This window comes from Erinaceus europaeus, chromosome 8 (assembly GCF_950295315.1).
Source record: "Erinaceus europaeus chromosome 8, mEriEur2.1, whole genome shotgun sequence".
In the NCBI taxonomy this organism is placed as follows: domain Eukaryota; kingdom Metazoa; phylum Chordata; class Mammalia; order Eulipotyphla; family Erinaceidae; genus Erinaceus; species Erinaceus europaeus.
The window spans coordinates 75,850,834-75,875,367 of record NC_080169.1 but is presented as its reverse complement, the minus strand read 5'-3'; the positions used below and the strand labels follow the sequence as shown (position 1 = coordinate 75,875,367).

At 37.7% G+C, this 24,534-nt stretch overlaps 1 protein-coding gene and 1 pseudogene across 2 annotated transcripts in view; one reads left to right on the top strand and one right to left on the bottom strand.

Annotated features, from left to right (window-relative positions):
• COG5 (component of oligomeric golgi complex 5) overlaps positions 1–24,534 on the top strand; it is a 237,610-nt gene that overhangs the window by 4,628 nt on the left and 208,448 nt on the right. For both annotated transcript variants that reach the window (XM_007528314.3, XM_060196396.1), the window contains exons 2-5: positions 1,035–1,174; positions 5,479–5,536; positions 10,569–10,623; positions 10,920–10,989. In XM_007528314.3, coding sequence (XP_007528376.2) covers positions 1,035–1,174; positions 5,479–5,536; positions 10,569–10,623; positions 10,920–10,989 — 323 coding nt within the window. The remainder of the gene's footprint in view (positions 1–1,034; positions 1,175–5,478; positions 5,537–10,568; positions 10,624–10,919; positions 10,990–24,534) is intronic.
• LOC132539916 (small ribosomal subunit protein uS8-like) lies at positions 16,168–17,496 on the bottom strand (annotated as a pseudogene).

Genomic DNA, 24,534 nt, shown 5'->3' with positions numbered 1-24,534 from the left:
AGTGAATATAGGCAATTGGGAGTTTTTTTTTTATTAGTATTCCATTTTGTATTTTACATTCTTAGGAGGCAATAATTTATACCTATATTAAACTCACTTTTGTATATCTATTTTAAATTTTAGTTCTTTCTATCTTTTGCCAATAGATTTGTAAATTTCTATGCAGAAAAATAATCTTGTTAACATATAGAATCACTTACTTCCTCTGTTATTAGTCTGTTTTGAATATAGTTTCTCTTGCCATTTATCCATTGCATGTATACATCCTAACTTTCAGTAATATCAGTAAATTTCTATTTGCCTACTTTTGTTAACACTCCAGATACATTTTATAAGAAATATATTTGTGTATTGGTGCCGTGTAATGGAGGATTACAGTTGGGTGGAAGATAAAGGTGTGGTGACAGCCATCTTGTGAAGATGTAAAAATCTACCCTTGTAATTATGACCATGTAAATCAACATTTCCTCAAAAAAGTGATAATACAATATCTGTACACTGATTTAGAAATGAGATAATAAACATTAGATGCTTAATTTCCTAGTGTCTAGTTGTCAATGACCTTATTTTCTTGTGTTAAAAGCTTTGATTAGTAGTTAATTTTTATTCTTTTATGCAGTGCTTTCTTTTTAAACCACTGATTAAAGTTAGCTTTTATCACAAGGATTTAGAGTGTGAATTAGACGCTAGCTAGACTCTCTAGGTTTAAATTCCAGACAGTTACATTGGAGAAGTTGGGTATCTGTAACTATTTTACTATCAGTGAAACAGCAAAAGGATAGCTCCATAGGGTTATGTGAGGATTGAGTGAGTTAGTGTGTAAAATACTTATATCAGTGCTTGACAATAGTAAGCTGTCAGTGAAAATTAACTACACTTTTCCCCCACTTTTTTTCTTTTTATTACAAAGCATTTGAAACAGTTTATAGTGTTTTGAAAGACCACATGTATTAAGGATGACTATAATAGTCTGTTGTTTGTTATCTGTGGTTAAGTGCCATGTAATTAATGATTTAAAACTTCCTTTCCCCCAGAATGTTATAGGGATTTTTTAAATGAAGATTTTGATGTGAAGACTTATACTTCCCAATCTATTCATCAAGCTGTAATTGCTGAACAACTAGCAAAACTTGCCCAAGGAATCAGTCAGTTGGATAAAGAATTACACCTACAGGTAATTCTAATCTTCTGTTTCATCGAAATTATTCATCCCAAAGTGATAATTTGTCTTTATACTCTGTTTCTTTGAATACATACTGACATGAAAAAAGGTAACTTCATAACTTACCAGTATGGCTTATTTTTAAGAACTTACTTTAATTTTTATTATGATTTAATGATGATTTTTAAGATAGAATCTCACAAAATTACAGTGGTATAGTTCCATACTGTAATTACCAGAAAAGTTGTGTATTTTTTTCTCCCCAACAATAACCACTATGGTTCTAAGAAAGTCTGAGGGACAGTTTGGTTACTTTTTTTTTGGCCAGTTTCTGTATTTCTTTTCTTTCTTTCTTTTAAGATTTTGTTTATTTATTAATGATAAAGATAAGAGTGGAGAGAAAGAAAGAACCAGACAACACTCTGGTACATGTGCTGCTGGGGATCAAACTCAGGACCTCATGCTTGAGAGTACAATGCCTTATCCACTGTGCCACCTCCCGGACCACAGTTCATGTATTTCAACTATTATATACTTTATATATGAATGAAACCAAGCAGTAGTTGTCTTCACCTCCTTACTTAATTCAGTAAGCATAGTCACTTCTTGTTCTATCTATTTTGTCCTAAAGGATATAATATCATCTTTTAAAATTGCCAAGTGGTATACCATTGAATATGTGTCCTATAATTTCTTTATTTTATTGTCTGTCAACGGGCATTTAGGTTGCTTCTATTCTTTGGTTATTATGGATAATAAGTCATGAACACAGGGTTGCAATTGTTCCTTTTTTGTTATTTGAAAATGTAGCCATCTATCTAAAATCTCTTATTCGTAATTGTTTTCACTGTATTAACTGATGTGCTATGGAACAGATGGACAAACATTAGTGATGTATTTGAATAGAAAATGGAATTTTGGAGTATATTTTAAAGATTGTCATGTTACGTTGTATCATTTGCTTAAATAATAGGAAACTGATAAATGTGTGGTAGGTGAAAAGCAATATGGAAAGATAGGAGGAGGGTCCTAATCTTGGCTGAGCTGTTAGAACCTTTCATATCACTTAATTCAAGACCAAAGTTCTAGCCAGCACACCACCTCCTGGGCCTCATATCACTTAATGTATTTGAATATATTTTTAAAATTTGTCAGATGGTTTGGAGTCAGGTGAAATGTAGGTTGTAGTCAGTAATTCTGAAGGCTCTGTCCTTCCTACAATTTTCTGATATTTTTAAATTCTCCTGTTTTGTTTTGCCATCAGTGTTATTGCTGGGTCTTCATTCCTGCATGACTCTACAACTCCCTGCAACCAGCCATTATTTTTTATTTTCTGTAGCAGTTGAGTGATATGAAGATAGAGAGAGAGAGGCCGAGGCAGAGAGAGACAGAGAGTGACAAAGGGAGGAGCGGATGAGGGGCACCTACAGGGATGCTCCACTCATGATGCTTTACCCCTGCAGGTGGGTACTGGAGCAGTGCATGGTATCACCATAAACCAGAGCTGAGCAGTGTGCTGGTAGGCAGGCAGGCAGGCAGGCAGGCAGGCAGCTCTTGTTAGTCTGAATACATTGATGACCATATCAATGTGCTAGGGAAAGCTCAGACATTTTAAGGACATGACAGTCTTAAGGATAAGAGACATGCCAGATGGAAATTAATACTTATTTATAAAACAAGTAAACTAAGATAATTCACCCAGTTTAATTCCTGTCTCAGCCCTCTTCAGGCCCTGGGTTCAAACCTTGGTAATACATGGAAACATCATCATAGATAATGGATCAGTGCTGTAGTGTTTTCCCTCTCTTTCCATCTGTTTCTCTCATTTTTCTCTCTATCTAAAATAAAAGAATACAAAAAGTAAATGCTCCAGGGAATCTTTTCTTTCTCTTTTAATTAGTGATTCAACATTCGGGAATTGGGACTTGAACCTGGGTGCTTGCACATGGTGAATTATTTTGTGTGTATTGTTGGATTTAATTTGTCAAAAGTTTGTGCCAGTGTTCAGTAGGGATATTAGCCTATAGTTGTTTTTGTTTTTGTTTTTTATGCCACTTTCTCTGAGGATTAGAGTGGTATTTGCCTCCTAAAGAATTACTTGGTAGTGATCCAGTTTCTTCAATGTTCTCGAAGAATTTGAGCAGAATGGGTGTTAATTCTTCTTTGAAAGTCTTGTAAAAGTCACTATAGAAGCCATATGTACCTGGGGTTTTTTTGGGGAGATGGGGGGAAGATTTTTGATGGATGCAATTTTTGCTATAATGATTGACCTATTCACTCCACCTACTCACTGCCATGTGTTTTGGTAAGCTGTATAATTCCAGGAATGTGTCCATTCCTTTCTAGTTTTTTCCAACAGTGTTTGCATCTAGGTGCTGATAATACCTGTCTTTTGAATTTCTGCATCATCCAGTTTAAGGCTGCCATTTTTTTGTAGCTTTTTTTTTGTTGTTGTTGTCATTGTTAGGACAGAGAGAAATGAAGAGAGGAGGGGAAGACAGAGAGGGGGAGAGAAAGAGAGACACCTACAGACCTGCTTCACCAATTGTGAAGCAACTCCCCTGCAGGTAGGGAGCCAGGGGCTTGAACTGGGATCTTTACACCAGTCCTTGCACTTAATCTGCCACGCGCATTTAACCTGCTGCACTACCACCCAACTCCCTATCAATTTTATCCTTTCAAACAATCAGACTTAGGAAAATGTGGAAATGTACTCTTGTAACAGCAATCTCATATATCAATATTTCCTTTATAAAGTGATACTGAAGTTGAAATTTAAAAACCAGCTCTTGATTTTATCTTTTGTATAATTTTTTAAATTTTAATTTCATTTATTTCTACTCTGATTTTATCATTTCACTTTCCTACCAGCATTTGTATCTGTTTGTTGCTCCTTGTCTGATTCCTTCAGATGTGATAGACTGAGATTTTTTCTTCTTTGTTAGTGTGAGCCTGTGTTGCTCTGAACTTCCCTCTTAAAATTCTTTTGCTGTGTCCCATAGGATCTGGTAGCACATACCAGCAATTTTGTTGTTTACCAGATAGTTTTTATTTCTGTCTTGATCGCTTCAATAATACAGGTGTTACATAGATGCAGGTTTTTTTAGTGCTTACATAATTGAGGTTTTCCTCACTTTTGATTTATAAAATTATAAGATAACAGGTATAATTCCATATCACTAACACCACCAGAGTTATGTGTCCCCATTCCCTCCATGGGAAACTATAGTAGTTCTCCCAAGGTCACAGATATGGGTTGACTATTATTTCTATAACTATTTACCCATTTTTTTCCATTTTTCTGCCCCAATATATGGTTTCTCCATGGTAATGTTGCATGTTCATTTCAGAACTTTCTATTAATTTTTTTAAATTTACTTATTTTTCTTTATTAGGGGGTTGATGTTTTACAATCTTATTGATTTTATCTTTGTATTAATAGTTTAATCTATCTATTAATAGTTTTATAAACTATTGTAAATACAGTAGTTTGTACATGCATAACATTTCCCAGTTTTCCACATAACAATACAATCCCCACTAGGTCCTCTGCCATCCTGTTCCAGGACCTGAACCCTTCCCCACACCCACCCCAGAGTCTTTTACTTTACTTCAATATGCAAATTTCATGGAAGAGTTTGCATGTATCTCTTCAATCCATCTCATCTGTTGCTTTTTTTTTTTTAATTTTATTTATTTATTTTCCCTTTCGTTGCCCTTGTTGTCTTTTTATTGTTGTTGTAGTTATTGTTGTTGTTATTGATGTCATCGTTGTTAGATAGGACAGAGAGAAATGGAGAGAGGAAAGGAAGACAGAGGGGGAGAGAAAGATAGACACTTGCAGACCTGATTCACTGCCTGTGAAGCGACTCCCCTGCAAGTGGGGAGCGGGGGCTTGAACCGGGATCCTTATGCTGGTCAGTCCTTGCGCTTTGCGCCACATGCTCTTAACTTGCCGTGCTACCGCCCAACTCCCCTGTTGCTTCTTTTAAAGCTACTATTTCTTTGTTGGTATTTTGAACAGGTAATTTGTCTCTTGCAGATGGTCTGTTGGTACAATGATTGCGTTGCTGTTAATATATTCCTTAAGGTCAGTTAGTATTTGCTTTGTATATTTGGAAGAATATATGTTAATACTCTATTAACTGCCATTTACTTATCTCAAATACACCTTTGTTACTTGCATTTTCTTTTTGCAGTGGGTATTTGACTACTTTCTATACTGGAGAGAGACCTTCAGTTATACATTGTAGTAATAATAATACTGCTTACTACTAAATTGGCAGAAATAATGATTATTGATTCTTGACTTCCAGGTTGTTGCAAGACATGAAGATTTACTGGCACAGGCAACTGGCATTGAGTCTTTGGAAGGTATGTTCTTATAGGTTATATAGGAAATAAGGCGAGGGACATTTTTCTGCTAAGGGTCAAATGGTAAATATCGTAAACTATGTAGGCCTTACTATTAAAACTATTGCATAACTAAACTCTGCTATTATAGAGTGAAGGCAGCTATGTAATATGTAAATTAAACTGTGTGAATAATCTTCCAACAGAATCTTAATACAATTTTGTGGATGACTGAGCTAAATTATTTGGGTCCAAGTTCTGCTTTTCTGTTTTCTCATTCTGTTTGTATTTCTCAACCCCTGTCTATGAATGAGATCACTGCATATTCTCTTTTTGGCTTATTGCACTTAATATGATTTCTTCAAGGTGCATCCAAGATAAGGTGACAAAGGTGAATTTATTCTTAATAGCTGAATAGTATTCCATTATGTACATACACCACAACTTTCTCAGCCACTCATCTATTGCTGGATTCCTAGGTTGCTTCCAGGTTTTGGCTATGACAAATTGGGCTGCTATGAATATAGGTGTACACAGATCTTTTTGGATGGGTGTTTTTGGTTCCTTAGGATATATCCCTTGGAGAGGAATTGCCGAGTGATAGAGAGTAAGTCCATTTCTAGCCTTCTGAGAGTTTTCCAGACTGCTCTCCACAGGGCTCGGACCAATTCACATTGCTACCAGCAGTGCAGGAGGATTCCTTTGCCCCTGCAACCTCTCCAGCATTTGTTGTTGCTATCCCTTCTGATGTATGATGTTCTTACAGGGATGAAATGGGATCTTATTATTCTCTTTATTTGCATTTTTTTTGATAGTGAAAGACTTGGAGCAGTTTTCACTTCTCTATTGGCCTTTTGGATCTCTTCTTTGATGAATATTATGTTCCTATCCTTTCTCCATTTTGGACGGGGTCATTTTTTTTTTTTTTTGCTGAGTTCAGTTCTTTATATATTTTGGTTATGAGCCTTTTGTCTGATATATGATATCTAAAGATCTCCCATTCTGTAATAAATGTCTTTTTTTTTTTTTTGGGTGGTGGTTTATTTTGCTGTGCAAAATCTTTGACTTTGATATAGTCCTATTGTTTAAATTTTAGTCTTCCAGGATCCCAGTTCAAGCTCCCGACTCCCCACCTGCAGGGGAGTTGCTTCACTGGCAGTGAAGCAGGTCTGCAGGTGTCTATCTCCACCCCCCCCAGTCTTTCCCTCCTCTTTCCATTTCTCTCTGTCCTATCCAACAATGAAGACATCAATAACAATAATAAGTACAACAATAAAACAAGGGCAATGAAAGGGAAAATGAATAAATAAATATTAAAAAAATCAGTTTTCCTTTCAGTTGAATTTAACGGAAGATTAATTGAAGATGCCTGTAAAATTTAGATGGAAAAGAGTTCTGCAAATATTTTCCTCTAAGTATTTGATTTTTTTGGTCTAACATCCAAGTCCTTGATCCCTTTGGAATTTACTTTTGTGTGTGGTGAAATGTAGTGGTTCGGTTTCATTCTTTTGCATGTTTCAACCTTATTTTCTCAACACTATTTGATGAAGAGACCCTCCTTTCTTTTTTTAAAAAATAATTATCTTTATTTATTGGACAGAGACAGCCAGAAACCAAGAGGGGGAGGGAGAGATAGGGAGAGACAGAGACACACCTGCAACACTGCTTCACCACGTGCAAAGCTTTCCCCCTGAAGGTGGGGACTGGGGGCTCCAACCCAGGTTCTTGTGCATTGTAATGTTTGTGCTCTGCCAGGTACACCACCACCCAGTCCCTTCTTTCTCTGTTTAATAGTTTGGACCCCATTTTCAAAAATTAGATGTTCATAAGTGTGGGGGCTTGTTTCTGAGCTCTCAATTCTATCCCACTGGTCAGTGTCTATTTTTGTTCCAGTTCCAGGCAGTTTGATTACAGTGTTCCTATAATATAGCTTGAGATCTGAGAGTGTGATGCTCTAGTTCTGTTGTTTTCCTTAAGATTATTTTGGTGATTCTGGGTGTTTTCTGGTTCTAGATAAACATTTGAAGCTTTTCTATTCTCTTTAAAAAAATAGTGGGACCTTGCTGGGAATTACATCAAATTTGTATATGGCTTGCAGACTGCTCTGGGTCCACTTGTCTCTCTGGCCATTGGGAGATGGAGGTCAAAAGCGGCCCCTGGGGGTCCTGGGGCAGCTCAGCGTGTGGAGGACCAAGTACGCAGAGAGACAGGACATTTCTGGGGAAAGCCTTGGAGGGCAATTCGTTTATTGAAAGAGAAAACAAATACATATACCCATTGCCTAGTTAGAAGGTCAAGGTAATCATTAACTCAAGCTCGGAGCAACACAATGCATAGCTGCGTGTTGACCTGCAAACTATTTGTTCACAAATGAAGAATTATCATACAAGGTTTGATCACAAGCTTCACAATGTATATTTCCCCAGGGGTGAATTACAGGCACCTCAGGGTAAATTACAGGCACTTCAGAGGAAAGGGGAGCAGGAGGGGACAATTGAGCAAGAACATATGTGGTGGCTTTCAAGTTAGGCCAAACACAATGTACAGTAATTCATGGCCTTTGTTTTAAGGAGAGGAGAGGCATGTGCAGAAAGGTAGCACCCATTCCATAGAAGCAGAAGCCGGGAGTCGGGCTGTAGCTCAGCGGGTTAAGCGCAGGTGGCGCAAAGCACAAGGACCGGCATAAGGATCCCGCTTCGAACCCCGGCTCCCCACCTGCAGGGGAGTCGCTTCACAGGCGGTGAAGCAGGTCTGCAGGTGTCTATCTTTCTCTCCTCCTCTCTGTCTTCCCCTCCTCTCTCCATTTCTCTCTGTCCTATCCAACAACGACAACAACAATAATAATTACAACAATAAAACAAGGGCAACAAAAGGGAATAAATAAACAAAATAAATATTTAAAAAAAAAAAAAGAAGCAGAAGCCGTCCATCATTACTTCAGGACGTCAGGGGGACCTGTCCTCCTCTTGACCTGAAGGGAGAGTTGGGGGTCAACCCGCTTGGACCTTATGGAAACAACGGCCTGGACTTCCAGGGACAGTGGGCTCCATTCTCCAACAATGGTTCTGGGTAGTATATTCATTTTGATGATGTGAATTCTTCTAATCAAAGAGCATGGAATATCTTTACACTTTGTTTTTCTGTTTCCTTCAATAGTGACTCAGAATGTTCAGTATACAAGTCTTTCACTTTTTTTTTTTTTTTTTTTTTTTGCTTCCAGGGTTATCACTGGGGCGGGGCTCAATGCCTGCACTACCAATCCACTGCTCCTGTGGCTATTTTTTCCTAGTTTATTAGCTAGGACACAATGAAACAGAGAGGAGGGGGCGATAGGGAGGGAGAGAAAGAGAGCGACACCTGCAAACCTGCTTCACCACTTGTGAGGCTACCCTCTTGCAGGTAGGGAACCGAGGACTTGAACTAGGATCCTTGTGTGGGTCCTTATTTGTACTACGTGCGCTTAACCTGGTATGCCACCACCCAGCCCTCCCAAGTCTTTCACTTCTTTTGTTATATCTATTCCTCACCAAACTCAGCAGTAAAAAACAAATGACCCCATTGAAAAATAGGAAGATATGGATAGAAACATCTCCAAAAAAGAGATGCAAAGGGTCAACACACACATGAAAAAATGCTCAGGGTCACTGATTATCAGGAAAATGCAAATAAAAATAACAGTGAGATATCATTTTACACCTGTGAGAATATCACACATTAGGAAAGACAAAAATACTAACTGTTGGAGAGATTGTGAGGGGAAAAGGGACTCTCTCTACATTGCTGGGAATGTAAATTGGTCCAGCCCCTATGGAAAATAGTCTGGAGGTTCATCAAAACTCTAGAAATGGACCTACTGCGTGACCTGTCACCCCTCTCCTAGGAATTTACCCAGGGAAAATACCTATGTGAAAAAACTTGTGCACACAATTGTTAATAGCAGCACAGTTAGTAATAGCTCAAACTTGGATGCAACCCAGTTGCCCAATGACAGTTGAATGGCTAAGGAAGTTATGGTACATATATACAGTGGTGTACTATGCAGCTGTGAAAATGATGAGGTGGTCTTCTTTGTAATAGTGTGGTTGAAACTTGAAGGCAGACCAATACCAAATGATTTGACTTACAGATAGAATGAAGAACAGTAAGGCAAAACATAAGTTGAAACCTGGACTGGATGTGGTGAATTGCACCAAAGTAAAGGACTGGGAAGGAGGGAAAAGAATGGTATAAAGAGCCACTGGAGTTCTCATGTGTCTCCTAGACACATATCAAGGCGAGATGAGAGGTTGCGCCTATGTGTTAATGACTATAGTGTAAACCATTGTGTATTTGATGTTTATTACATGTGTTGTTTCAATTCAGAGGGATATATATATATATCCCTCTGAATTGAAACAACACATATATATATAGGTGTTGTGTGTGTGTGTGTGTATATATATATATATATATATATATATATAGCCACTCTGATTTTATTTTTGGTACTTGTAGTACAACACCTATAGCACAGAATATACCATTTTAACATATATAATTGAGTGGCTTTTACTACATTTAAGATGTTGTGTAGGGCTGAAGAGTTAACTTACTAGACAATGTATCTTAACCATGCCTGTGACCCAGGTTGAAGCCCCAGAACCATATTTAAGTACCATAGCACCAAGGAACTCTCCAGTGCTGTAGCTCTCCCCCTTTTCCTGAATAAAAAGGTTGATCCAGCAGTGGTGAAATTGAGCTTGAACCATAGTCTAACTTTGTGAAAATAAATAAATAAATCATTAACACTATCTAGTCCATTACCCCAATTGGAGAATTATAACTACTAAGCTGTTATTACCTATTTCTTGTTAGACTTCTTTCTAGACCAATAGGGAAAGGCCAGTTAGAAACTTTTATGGCAGTGCAGTTAAATATATTAGTTGCTTGCATTAGGGTGGAGCAGGGTGTGAAATAAATATGTGTGTGTGTATGTATGGTATATATAAATATTTTAAAATCTATTTGAGCCTTATAAATTTGTTAAGTATTATAAGTTATTGTATTTTTCTAGGTGTTCTTCAGATGATGCAGACAAGAATTGGAGCTCTACAGAGTGCTGTTGATAGGTAATAGTGTTCATTTTATTAGTAAAATAAAAGCTTTTTAATTTATTTTTTTAATTTCTTTATTGGGGTATTAATGGTTTACAATTCATAGTAAATACAATAGTTTGTACATGCGTAACCTTTCCCAGTTTTCCACATAACAATTCAACCCTCACTAGGCCCTCCTCTGCCATCATGCTCTAGGACCTTCACCCTCTTCTCCACCCCAGAGTCTTTTACTTTGGTGCAATACACAGTTTTTTTACTTATTGATATTCTGAAGTTGACTTTCATTTTCATCTTTTTTTTTCCTTTAGGATGAAAGCAAAAATTGTTGAGCCATACAATAAAATAGTAGCCCGTACTGCACAACTAGCAAGACTTCAGGTTGGTTCTTACTTTTTATCTCTTTATACATTGTTAGTCATTTTGTTTTTATAAGTGGGTAGATTTTCAGAGTATGCTTCCTGAGGAAGTAAGTTAATGGGAGTGAAAAGGAGAAAAAGACACCAAAGAGCTTTGAAATAAGATACTCAATTAAAGAAATACAAATCCAAATTACTGATCAATTTTTTTACTAAAATCTAGTAACTTTCTAGATATAGAGATATAGAAAAGATAACCCTGGTGGCAAAAATAAAGAAAAGGGGAGGGGGAAAGGAAATGTTTTTATATATGTTTACCCATCTTATTGTTTAGTTTGTTTTTATTACTGTATAGTGTGCCATTATTTAATCTGCAGATGAGCTTTAAATTTTTTTTATTTATTTAAAAAAGGAGACATTAACAGAACTGAAGGATAAAAGGGGTACAACTCCACACAGTTCCCACAACCAGATCTTCATATCTCATCCCCTCCCCTGATAGCTTTCCTATTCTTTATCCCTCTGGGAGTATGGATCCAAGGTCATTGTGGGATGCAAAAGGTAGAAGGTCTGGCTCCTGTAATTGCTTCCCTGCTGAACATGGGCATTGACTGGCCAATCCATACTCCCTGCCTGCCTCTCTCTTTCCCTAGTAGGTTGGGGCTCTGGGAAATCGGAGCTCCAGGACACATTGGTGGGGTTGTCTGTCCAGGGAAGTCTTGTCGGCATTATGCTAGCATCTGGAACCTGGTGGCTGAAAAGAGAGTTAACATACAAAGCCAAACAAATTGTTGAGCAATCTTGGACCTAAAGGCTGGAATAGTGCAGATGAAGTGTTGAGGGAGTACTCACTGCAGACTATCGTGTACTATTGCTTTCAGGTATATATTTTGCCCTAGTTTATGAATACTTGTGAACATATAACATATGCTCCCTCTCACGGGACATGGTCTATATCTAGGTTTTGGGACTTTGTTAGGAAGTGAATTGCCTAGAATAGAATTAGAGAGTACTATGAAAGGAAAGATCTCAGCCAAGTAATGAAGCTGAAGGGTTGTCATTCCACACCTGAAGTCTCTGGACACAGTCTGAAGTGAAGCATGCTGAGGTGGTACTTAATGCGTTGACTAGGTTGGGATCGGCGGATGCAATATTATTTGGTATGAATTGAGAGAAGCATGCAGGAAAGTGAGCCCCACCCTAAGGTTCCAGGACTGGGGGAAATATAGGCTCTATAATGGAAATGGGAGGTTCCTGCTGTCTTAGGGTTCAAGAAGACAATAGATATTGTTATAATCACATTATTTGGTAATTGGGTAAACTTTGAAAAATCCCTGTATAATATCCAACATGACCATAATTCATGTCCTTTGACATTATTTGTATATAGCTGTGCCACCAGTTGCTTCTGTTCTCCGTGGTCTAGGCTTTTGAGAGAGTCAACATATCCAAGACTCCACCTATATTTTAAAAAGACTCAGTCTGTGCTTTAAAAAGTCTGAGACATACAATCAATTTTTCCCCTCTCATATTAATTAACTAGTGATTTATATGACTACAAATTAATAGGAGTGTACATAAACACCATTCCCACCACCAAAAGACTGTGTCCCATCCCCCCAGCCCCCACTGCCACCCCTGGAAGCCAAATATCCACCCTCACCCTCAGCCTCACCCCAGGGTTTTTACTTTGGTGCCCTACTCCAGATTTAGTCAAATCCTGCTTTTAGTTTCCCTTTCTGTTCTTCTTTCTCAACTTCTGTTCATGAGTGGGATCATTCCATACTCATCTTTATCTTTCTGACTTAGCTCGCTTAACATAATTCCTTCTAGCTCTGTCCAAGATGGGTCAGAGATGGTGGGTTCATTGTTCTTAATAGCTGCATAGTATTCCATTGTGTTTATATACCACAGCTTTCTCATCCACTCATGCAGATGAGCTTTTAAAGTTGCTTTTTGAATGGTTTAATAGACAATACAATTATGAATATTTTTGTACAGGTATACTACTTTGTATTACATCCCTTTTTGTAAGGTGTAGCCTGGGAATGGATTACTAGGCTCTAGATAGGCTTTCTGATCCTTAACTTCATTTATTTAATATTTATATATGAAAGAGAGCTCCAGAGCAAAAGATACACACAGACAGAAAGATCAGAGTACTGCTTAACTCTGGCTTATGACAGTGCTGGGATTGGACCTGGGACCTCAGAGTCTCAACCATGAAAGTCTTTGTACTTAACCATTAAGCTGTCTCTGCAGCCTAATCCTTAACTTTGATCAGATAATGCCAAACTGTTTTCTAAATAGGTATGCCATACTTGTGAGCGTTCCTGTTTGTTTGTATACTTTCCAGTATTTAATGTTGTCAGACTTACTAATTTTTGCTAATGCTCTTGTTGGTAGTAATGGTATTTTGTGAATTTTGTTTTGGAAAATATTTCCTTATGTGTGTTTCAGACATCCCTTTGTAATTTCTTCCTCTTATTCCTTCCAGGATCACCCTCCCCCAACTCCATGTCCTGATGGAAAGAAGTTAAAATAAACTAGAGTCAGGAATTATTATTTTAGATTAGACTGATCCACTTTAACTCCTCTCCCTACCTTATTAATTTTTTTTACCGTTATTTATTGGATAGACAGAAATCAAGAAGGAAGGGGGAGATAGAGCAGAAGAGAGACAAAGAGACATTTGCAGCCTTGCTTCACCACTTGTAAAGCTTTCCCCCTGCAGGTGGAGGTCAGGGGCTTGAACCCACGTCCATGTGCATTATAACGTGTGCTTAACCCAGCCCACTCTTCTCCCTAACTTTGGCTCAGAAGCTATAAGAATGTAGTTTCAGGGAGTCAGGCTGTAGCGCAGCGGGTTAAGCGCAGGTGGCGCAAAGCACAAGGACCGCCATAAGGATCCAGGTTCGAACCCCGGCTCCCCACCTGCAGGGGAGTCACTTCACAGGAGGTGAAGCAGGTCTGCAGGTGTCTATCTTTCTCTCCTCCTCTCTGTCTTCCCCATCTCTCTCCATTTCTCTCTGTCCTATCCCACAACAACAACAACAATAATAACTACAACAATAAAAAAAAAACAAGGGCAACAAAAGGGAATAAATAAATAAAATAAATATAAAAAAATTTTTAAAAAAAGAATGTAGTTTCAAGAAATACAATTTCAATTTTCTAGTATTACAAGTGTTCTTAGGTCACAAGTTCATTTGCTTTTTTCCTCTGGGTTCTCAAGCTCTTGTTTCATTTTTGACTTTATATTTTTAATTGTGTTATTGGTTGTTGGAAAAGCCATGACATTATTTTTCTCTTTTATTATAATCTTTATTTATTTATTGGATAGAGACAGCCAGAAATTGAGAGGGAAGGGGGTGATAGAAGAAAGACAGAGAGACACCTGCAACACTGCTTCACCACTCATTGAGCTTTCTCCCTGCATATGGTGACCAGGTGCTCGAACCCTGATCCTTGTGCATTATAATGTGTATTCATCCAGGTGTGCCACCACCAGGTCCCTCGTGACATGTTTTTCTGTCAAAAATGCATCATGACTTTTTCCATTGACCCAATATAATTTCTTCAATGCTTTTCATAATTTTTACATTTTAAATACTCTTATTTACACTGAGAAAGTACTAATTCATTCTATTACTAGAAACAAAATTCAATCTCATCTTTTAAAATAAACATCAGATTATTGTATTCTCCAGATAAAATTATCTGTTCCTTAGCAGGCAATAGAATGAAGTGTTCAATCCTTAATATAGCAAAATGGCCCTTTCACCAAACAGCCTGTTTTCATTTTACAATTTCAGTTTTATAGTTTGTCATTCTAGAAGATATTTCCCCTGGCACTAAACAAACTGAACTACTAGTCCTGAATATGCTAGAAATCCTGTAAGTATTCCTTCGCTTATTTGCTTTCTCCTCTAACTCAGAATGTGCTTGGCTACTAAACTGATTTCAGCTGATGTTGATTCTTTTGTGAAGTCACTTCTGCCCTGGCAAAGCACAACATTCCTTTTTCATTTTTTTAAAAATTTCTTTAATATCCTATAGATTTTCTTCTAGTATAGATATACTCCCATTATCATACTCCCTATAGAGCTTTTTCCTTCCTCATACTCTCCTATAAGAGTAAATTTTTTAAAAATTTCTTTATTGAGGGATTAATCATTTATGGTCAACAATAAAATACAATAGTTTGTACATATGTAACATTTCTCAGTTTTCCACATTTCTATTCAGCCCCTTCTAGGTCCTCCTCTGCCATCATGTTCCAGGGCCTGAACCCTCCCCCCGCCCAAGAGTCTTTCACTTTGATGCAATACACCAACTCTAGTCTAAGTTCTGCTTTGTGTTTTTCCTTCTCTCTTATATTTCTTTCTTTTTAAAAATTTCTTTATTGAGGGATTAATGATGTACAGTTGACAGTGAAATACAATAATTTGTACATGCATAACATTTCCCAATTTTCCACATAATTCAACCCCCAGTAGATCCTCCTCTGCCGTTTTCCAGGATCTAAACCCCCCCCACCCCCCACTACAGAGTCTTTTACTTTGGTACAATATACCAATTCCAGTCTAAGTTCTTTTAGTGTTTCCCATTCTGTTCTTATTTTTCAACTTCATTTGTGAGTGACATCATCCCATATTCTTCCTTCTCTTTCTGGCTGATCTCACTTAACATGATTCGTTTAAGCTCCATCCAATATGAGGTGAAGAAGGTGAATTCAGCATTCTTAATAGCTGAGTAGTATTCCATTGTGTATATATACCACAACTTAGTGAGAGAATAAGTTCTTTGAGAACTATATGGCATATTACTATTGAACATCTTGCTTTAACATAGTGGTATGTAGGGAGTCAGGAGGCAGTTGTGCAGTGGATTAAGCGCACGTGGTGTAAAGCGCAAGGACCAACTTAAGGATCCTGGCTCGAGCCCCCAACTCCCCACCTGCAGGGGAGTCACTTCACAGGCGGTGAAGCAGGTCTGCAGGTGTCTATCTTTCTCTCCTCCTCTCTCCATTTCTCTCTGTCCTATTCAACAATGACTACAACAATAAAAATTTTTTTAAAAAAGTGGTTATACTAGGTACATAAACTGTTTAAATGGTTGTGAAATAGTAAAATCATTTTTTCTTTATTTTTATCCCAGGTATAATATTTTTCTAAAACAAGTTGCTCAGGAGGTGACACAGGAACTAGAGCACTGAACTTAGAAGTGTGAAGCCCCAATTTTAATCCCTGGCATTATATGTGCAGAGTTATGTTTTAATTTTCTCTCACTAGTAAATAAATCTTAAAAACAAAAACATGTAGTATATGTCCCTGAACAAAATTTACATGGCATTGCATTCTTTTAATATACTTTATACCATGTCTTCTATAATAGCTGGAGAAATACAGCATGTGAGGAGTTTGAAAGTCATAAGTGATTTTTATGAAGGTGCAGTAGAGGTTTTTATACAAATCATTTTTTACATATTCTTTGTACATTTGTTTCCTAACATTTTCTTTACCACTTCCACAACTAGAGTTCTTTGTCCTCATCCCTCCATTGGAAAGTGTGGTAGTTCTCCCAAGGTCAGAGTTATGGGTTGCCTATTATTTCTTTCTTTCTTTTTTTTTTTTTCCATTGAGGCATTTTATTTGCACTTATGTATTACATCCCTAGAAAAAGCATCCCAGGATTTTCCCTCCTGTGTGTTTTCTTCTTGTTTCTTCATGGTCCATGATGCCAACTGAGGTTGTCAGTACAATGAAACCAAACTGACGAGATGGGAGCAGGTTATTTTGCCATTTTTCTAGGTCTTTGAGTGCATATCAAATCTGGGGCTGATCACTCCACACTTGTTTAACCTGCCAGTGTGGTTCGTGACAATTTTCCCAGCTCTGTAATCATTAGTGATTTCAAATTCACCAATGTAACCATGCTTCTTCATCACAGTTAGAAACCGGACAATGACTTTGGAGTATGGTCTAATAAGAACCTGGCGTTTGCCTCATTTTCTGGCATTGTTGATGCTCTTGAGAGCATTGGCCAGGGCATTCATGCACACCATTATGGTGGCACGGAAAGATGGTGGAAAGAGGATGGGAGGGGCAAGTAAACAGAGTTATTGGTTGACTATTATTTCTATAATGGTCTATCTATATTTATATAGATATTTGGCTTTTTTTTTTTTCTTCCTTCTCTTGCTTTCTAAGTCATACCTACACTTACTACTACTCCTGAATGTCCTCCTTTTTTTTCCTCTTCTCCGGGTCTTGATGAAATTGGGAGTTCAAAGTCCTCTGGCCATCTTCCCCTAACATTTCTTTCACTCTGGGAGTATGGACAAAAAAAAAAAAAATTTATGGGGTTTAGAAAGTGGAAGGTCTGACTTCTATAATTGCTTGTGTAATGGATATGGATATTGGCAGATTGATCCATATCCCAGTCTGTTTCTGTCTTTCCCTAGTGGTGTAAGGCTCTGGAGAGGTAAGGTTCCAGGACATATTGGTGAGGTGGTCTGGCCAGGGAAATCAGGATGGAATCATGATAACCATCTGTAACTTTGTGGCTGAAAGGTGGTAAGATATAAAGCAGGACAAAATGATTAATGAATAGGAACCAAAAAGTAGGAACAAAGCAGATGAGAATAGGAATCTTGGGGTACAAGAAGCTAGGAAGTCTGTATCAAGTATGTTTCTAGAGACCCATGACTTTAGCAATTTTTGCTTGAGTTTGATAGCTAACATGGAGGTGGAGGTAACATATTGTTCCAGATGATGATGTCAGTGTTGAGAATAGGGCTAGAAAGGTGGATTAGGGTAGAAAGTAACTCCCAGGGAGTCGGGTTGTAGCGCAGTGGGTTAAGTGCAGGTGGCGCAAAGTGCAAGGACCGGCATAAGGATACCGGTTCGAGCCCCCGGCTCCCTACCTGCAGGGAAGTCGTTTCACAGGTGGTGAAGAAGGTCTGCAGGTGTCTGTCTTTCTCTCCCTGTCTCTGTCTTCCCTCCTCTCTCCATTTTTCTCTGTCCTATCCAATAACAACTACAACAAGGGCAACAAAAGGTGATAAATAAATAAATATTAAAAAATACATTAAGAAGTAGCTCCAAAACTTGAAGAAAATATGCAAATACAATTAACTGTTTACCCTATCAATCTGATCCAGAGGGCATATATATTCATATTTAGCACAAGAGCCTGCATAACCTCTGTGTCCCTGTCAGAGTATTTTTATTTTATTGGATAGAGAAAGAAACTGAGAAGGAAAGGGGAAATTGGTAGCAGAGAGAAAGATACCTAAAAGACTGTTCATGAAGCTTCCCCTTCTGCAAGTGGGGACACCAGACTTGAGCCCAGGACCTTGTACATGGTAATGTATGTGTTCAACCAGGTGTACAACCTACCACTTGGTCCCCACAATGGTAGTTTTTTCACTGTATTTTAATTTTGTATAGTTAAGAATGAGAAGTCAGGTATAAGTACAACAGACATTTATTAAGTGATGGCCCAAGATACCTATATTCTTACTATAAAATTATTATAATTTAGTTAAGTTGAATAGCTTTAAATTATTATAAAAGAAGAAGAATAGAGAGGAAAGGAAAAGAATATTTCTAGGCAAAATTTGATATCTCTAAGACTAGTTATTTTTCTTGGTCAATTCATATTCAGTTTTAAAATAGGGAGGATTTTTGTCATAGAAATTTGTTTTTTAATCCATTTCCAAGTTTGAGGGCTCTTTGGAAGCTTATTAATGTTCAAACCATTTGTATTCTATTCATTTTGTCTAGCTATTTCCATTTTAAACATTGAAGAAACTTTAATGTTTCTGTTTAATCTTTGTATTCTTTGAGTTCCTAGTTCATTTAAATGTATGTGGTATGAGAAAGCAAGAAAGAAATAGCTACAGAGTTGTTTTTGCCTTGAAGGTAAAATCCCTGAGATTGTACCCTCAATTAGAAAGAAGTACTTTCTATACTTAATTCTTTTTGATTTTCATCCCCAGTTCACTGTCTTCCCAGAAAGCTTTTTCTTTTTTGAAGCAGAAGCTTCTGACTTCATCTGTATACATGAATACATGAGTTGAATTTAATTATCACCCCCAAATCATTCCTATTTTATCTTTTAGTAACATTGTTTGCTTATGAACTGCCTCAGAGTTTTTCATCAAATCTGAAGAGCTTTATTATCTCTTACGTTGAACATTTAAGTCCTTTTAACTTTTAAATTATATAAGGAAATGAGTTTTTACTTTCAAAATTTGTTTTTAACAGTAATAATAAAGTTTTAAAAATAGCTTTGCTGAGATATAATTCATTATTTAAGTTTTTATCTCTTAAACTTGTTTATATGTATATATATATTTCATATTTATTTTATGAGAGGGAGAAACAGAGTAGACCACCTATTTTTGCTTTTGTGGTTCTATGAATAGAATTGTAACTTCTCAACTCCACTGATAAGCCACCTTCGTGGCTACCATGTATATGGTATAAGGCATATGGTATGAGCTATATGGTATATGTGTATACACATATAGTTTTCAATTAAATCAGAGTGGAGGCAACTACTATGTTAGGAAATGGTGAGATACAAGGTAGATATATATATATTTTTCAAATATTTATTTTGATTTTATGTGATACAGTTTTCATAGGGAAGACAAAGAGCGAGACAGAGCACCACTCCAGTAGAAGTGCTGGGGATTGAACTGTGGAGCATATAAATTCAACTTTATTCCTGTTGAACTATTTCCCTATCTGATGTTGCATACATTATCTAAAACTTGTTGACTAAAGAATTTATCAAATGATAGTCTGAGAAGACTCAACATGATCTGTTAGCAGAGATGTGGTTTATTTCGCCTGACATTATTTAAATTAAGACATTTCGAGAACATGTTGGAGTTAAGGAAAAAACCTTTAACCTTTAAAAATATAGTTATGCTGATGCTAGGAGATAGGTCACTCAGTAGAGTGCACACTTTACTGAGTATGATGACCTGGGTTTGAGTCTTTAGCCACCACATGGAATCAGTACACAAAGAGGAAACTTTATGAACAGTGCTGTGGTGCCCCTCTTCCTTCTTTCTCTCTCCCTCTTTCATCCACTATCCAAAGTAGAAATGTTTACTTTATTTACATATTTTTTCATGATTTTATAGGTTCCATTTAATTTTTATGATATAAAATCTCTCCACATTATTGTATTCACCAACTAATAAAGAAAGGAAGAGAAAAAAATCACACCAGTAACATAAAATGCCAATCTTCTAAGTGCCACAAAAGCATTGAGCAAATAGGTTAGCTAAACCAAAATACCTATGCTTGTTACTTGTGCTTCAGTACCTTTTGGCCTTATATTTAAGGGCTTATAACAGACTTTGTTTATGATCTGCATAAGCCAGGGAAGCCAGCGATAATATTTAGGTCTACACATTTATTGGGAGGGTGGATAAGGACAAAAAAACATTCAGAGGGGAGTCCAGGCAGATTTGGGGGTGTACTGTACTGGTCAGTTTTATTGCAAAAGGGGGGAAAGCAAAAGTACTGAAAAAGGGGAAGTGAGGAGATACACTCAAAGTCAGTGTGGATGGAATTTAGGAGAATAATGCTAGGTCTGTACATGCAATAAAAATAAATAAAGGAGTGATTAACATACAAGTGATGAGTAGTTTCTTATAGTTGCGATGGGAAAGTAAAGGGGGATATATGGGCATTGTTATGATTGGGAAAGGAAAGTACATGAAGAACTTCTAGGGGGCTGGGCAGTGGTATGCTTAGCTAAGCACACATATTATACAGGCAAAGAAAGGCCCAGATTCAAGCCCCTGCTCCCCACCTGCAGGGGGAATGCTTCACAAGTGGTGAAGCAGTCTCTGGCATCTGTCTTTCTATCTCTCTATCTCCCCCTCCTCTCTGTTTCTGTCTGATGGGGGAAAAAAGGAAAAAAAAATGGCTGCCAGGAGCAGTAAATTTATAGTGCTGGCACCAAGCCTTAGCTATAACCCTGATAAATAAAAAATAAATAAAAAAACAAAAAACAACTTCTGTTTGTTGCTAACATGCTTCTGTTTCCTTATCTGCATGATGATTCCCAATTGATCTAATTGTAATTTTCACGTGAATTTCTATGTATGTATTACTAAGTACATGAGAGAGAGTGTGTGTTATATGTGTATGTTTCAATAGTATTTTTCTTGAGAGTTGTTTTAGGTCCACAATAAAATTAAAAGGAAGTTAGAGAATTCCCATGTGCCACAGATGCATAATCTTTACCTTAATTGACAGCCCCTACGAGGTGGTACACTTGTGTTGTTTTCGCCGGGCTGGCTTCACAGGCGGGTAACAGATGACCCGGGACTCATGGCTGGGTTGTACGCAGTATCTCTTTATTCATGCAGGACGCAGTGCAATCTAAGCTGAGCTAAGCTAAACTAAAAACTACAAACAATCTTGTCCTTATAAATATACTAGCCCAGTAGGGTGGGAACAGGATGCGACGTAGAGAGGGTGGAGAGAAAAGTGACTGGTGAAAATCAGGGTATGACAAGGAGAGGGGCCAGAGCAGGCAAGAATTCTACCACTGAACCACCAATGTCCTGGAGGGAGGGTGGTGCTTGTTAACAGTGGTTATGTAAATAGAATGAGGTGGTTATGTAAATAGAATAGTGTTAAGCAGAGGGGATTAAACTAATGAAACAGAAGGGGTTTTTAGAAGCATACCAACACACTTGCTAACAATTGTTAAGCCCACATTGACACATTAGTACCCAAGGTTCTTAGTTGACATTAGAGTTTACACATGGTGTTGTACATTCTATGGATTTGGACAAGCACATACTGGTATTTATCACAGAATCTCTGTTGAGCATTTTCACAGCCCTTGAATACTTTGTGTTCTGCCTAGTCATCCCCACTTCCATGCTCCACAACAGATAATCCTTTTTACTGATATTCCAGTCTTTTCCAGTAGTGGAATCTTCAAGTATGTATCCTTCCTTTCGAGATTAACTTTTTCACTTAGTAATGCATATTTAGGCTTGCTTGCTCCATGTCTTCTCATGACTTCATAGGTCATTTCCTAATTAGTGCTCAGTAATATGTTTGTATAATATATGCTAATAAGCCTATAATTTAAAGAAAGGGGCTGTGGTGGTGTAACTGGTAGAGCTCACATTTTACCATGTGCAAGGACTGAGGCTCAAGAACTCAGTTTCTACATGCAAGGGAAGCTTCATGAGCTTAGAAGCAGTGCTACAGGAATGTTTCCTTCTCTTCTATGGCTTCATTCCCTCCCATTTTTCTTTTCTGTCTTTACCGGGGAAGGGGTGGGAAGGAATAAAAAATAGCTGTAAGGATTCCTTGTGCAGGTACTAAGCCCCAGTGATAACCTGGGTGGAAAAAATAATAACTGATAAAAAGTACAATAATTTGATTAGAACAGGGACAGCTAAATGCATTAGGAAATGGTAGAAATTGATGATGTGTACATTTTCTAAAACTTGTTGACCGAGGGTTTTATCAAATGATACTCTGAGAAGATCCAAGATAATATGTTAGTAGAGAGCCTCTAAAGTTTATTAAAACAGGGACTGAAGTGCTGAAAACATATTTCTAAAAAGATAACATCTGGAAAGGTGGATTTCAGTAAGAGATTTGGAGTTAGCCAAGAAATCACAGTATTAAGGTGAAGGTGATAAAGATTTGGATTAGAGTAATACTTATAGAAAGAACAGTGAAATACCTGTTGTGTTATGTAACAGAAGAATAGGCAATAAAACTTAGTGACAGATCAAGTAAAGTTAAAAATGAAAAACATTAGGAAAAACCTCAAAGATTGTATGGTTGAGAGTATATTATTTTTTTAATTATTATTAGTGATTTAATAGTGATTGACAAGATTGTGGTATTAGAGAGAAACAATCCCATACAGTTCCCACCACCAGAGTACCATATTCCCTCCCCTTTATTGGAAGTTTCCCTATTCTTTATCCCTCTGGGAGTATGGACCAACGATCTTTATGGGGTGCAGAAAGTGGGAGGTCTGGATTCTGTAATTGTTTCTCTACTGCACATGGGCATTGTCAGGTTGATCCATACCCCATCCTGTTTCTATATTTCTCTAGTTGAGTAGAGCTCTGGAGAGGTGGGATTCCAGGACACATTGGTGAGATCATCTGCCCAGGGAAGTCAGGTTGGCATCATGGTAGCATGTGCAACTTGGTGGCTGAAAGCATTAAGGTATAAAACAGAACAATTTATTTAATAATTGGGAACCTAAAGGTAAAAGTATAGCAGATGAAATTTTGGGTCTTCATGTTGGAAGGAGCTAGGAAGTGTATTTTAGGTATATTCCAGGAGACCGATGACTTTGCTAATTGTTGACCAACAGCTAATATGCAGGTGGGCTAGGTAGTATTGTCTGGGAATTTGGTGTCAGAGTTGAGGATAGGACTAGAATGGACTGGAACGTTGTATAAGGGCAGAGAGGAGTTTCCAAATATGAGAAAAGTATATAAATACTATTTTTAAAAATTTATTTAAGCAAGGAGACATTAACAAAATCATAGGATGGGGGGGTATAACTCCACATAATTTCCACCACCCAATCTCCGTATCCCATCCCCTTCCCTAAAGCTTTCCCATTCTCTATCCCTCTGGGAGCATGGACCCAGGGTCTTTGCGGGTTGCAGAAGGTGGGAGGTCTGGCTTCTGTAATTGCTTCCCCGCTGAACATGGGTGTTGACTGGTCGGTCCATGCTCCCAGTCTGCCTTTCTCTTTCCCTAGTAGGGTGGGTCTCTGGGGAAGCTGAGCTCTAGGATACATTGGTGGGGTCTTCAGTCCAGGGAAGCCTGGCTGGCATCCTGATGGCATCTGGAACCTGGTGACTGAAAAGAGAGTTAACATACAAAGTCAAACAAATTGTTGAAGAATCATGGGCCCAAAGGTTGGAATAGTGGAGATGAAGTGTTGGGGGGTATAAATACTATTAACTATAAACCCATCAGTCTGACCTCAGGTCCATGTCTATTCATATTTTAGCACAGGAGCCTGTATCCTGCATCCCTGTCAATCTGAGCTCACAGTCCATGTTCTTAGCTAGGAACTTTCTAGGCTGCACTCATTTCAGGACCAGTCTTCCTCTAGTGGCAGAGTATGTTAAAGGGCATATTCTTTATTGGATAGTTACTAAGGAATTCTGGAAGATCAATTCTAGGTGATTAGATTAAAGTTAATACCCATGTTCAGCGGGGAAGCAATTACAGAAGCCTGACCTTCCACCTTTGCATCCCACAATAACCTTGGGTCCATACTCCCAGAGGGTTAAAGAATAGGAAAGCTATCAAGGGAGGGGATGGGATACAGAGTTCTGGTGGTGGGAATTGTGTAGAGTTGTACCTCTCTTATCCTATGGTTTTGTTAGTGTTTTCTTTTTATAAATAAAATAAAATAAAATACATGTTCAAATCTTGCAAGCTATGGGAGGAAACTGATTTATTAATTAGTTAATTTCATAGCTGCCCCTGAGACTTTATTGCTCTGGGCTGACTTCTTCAAATACAGG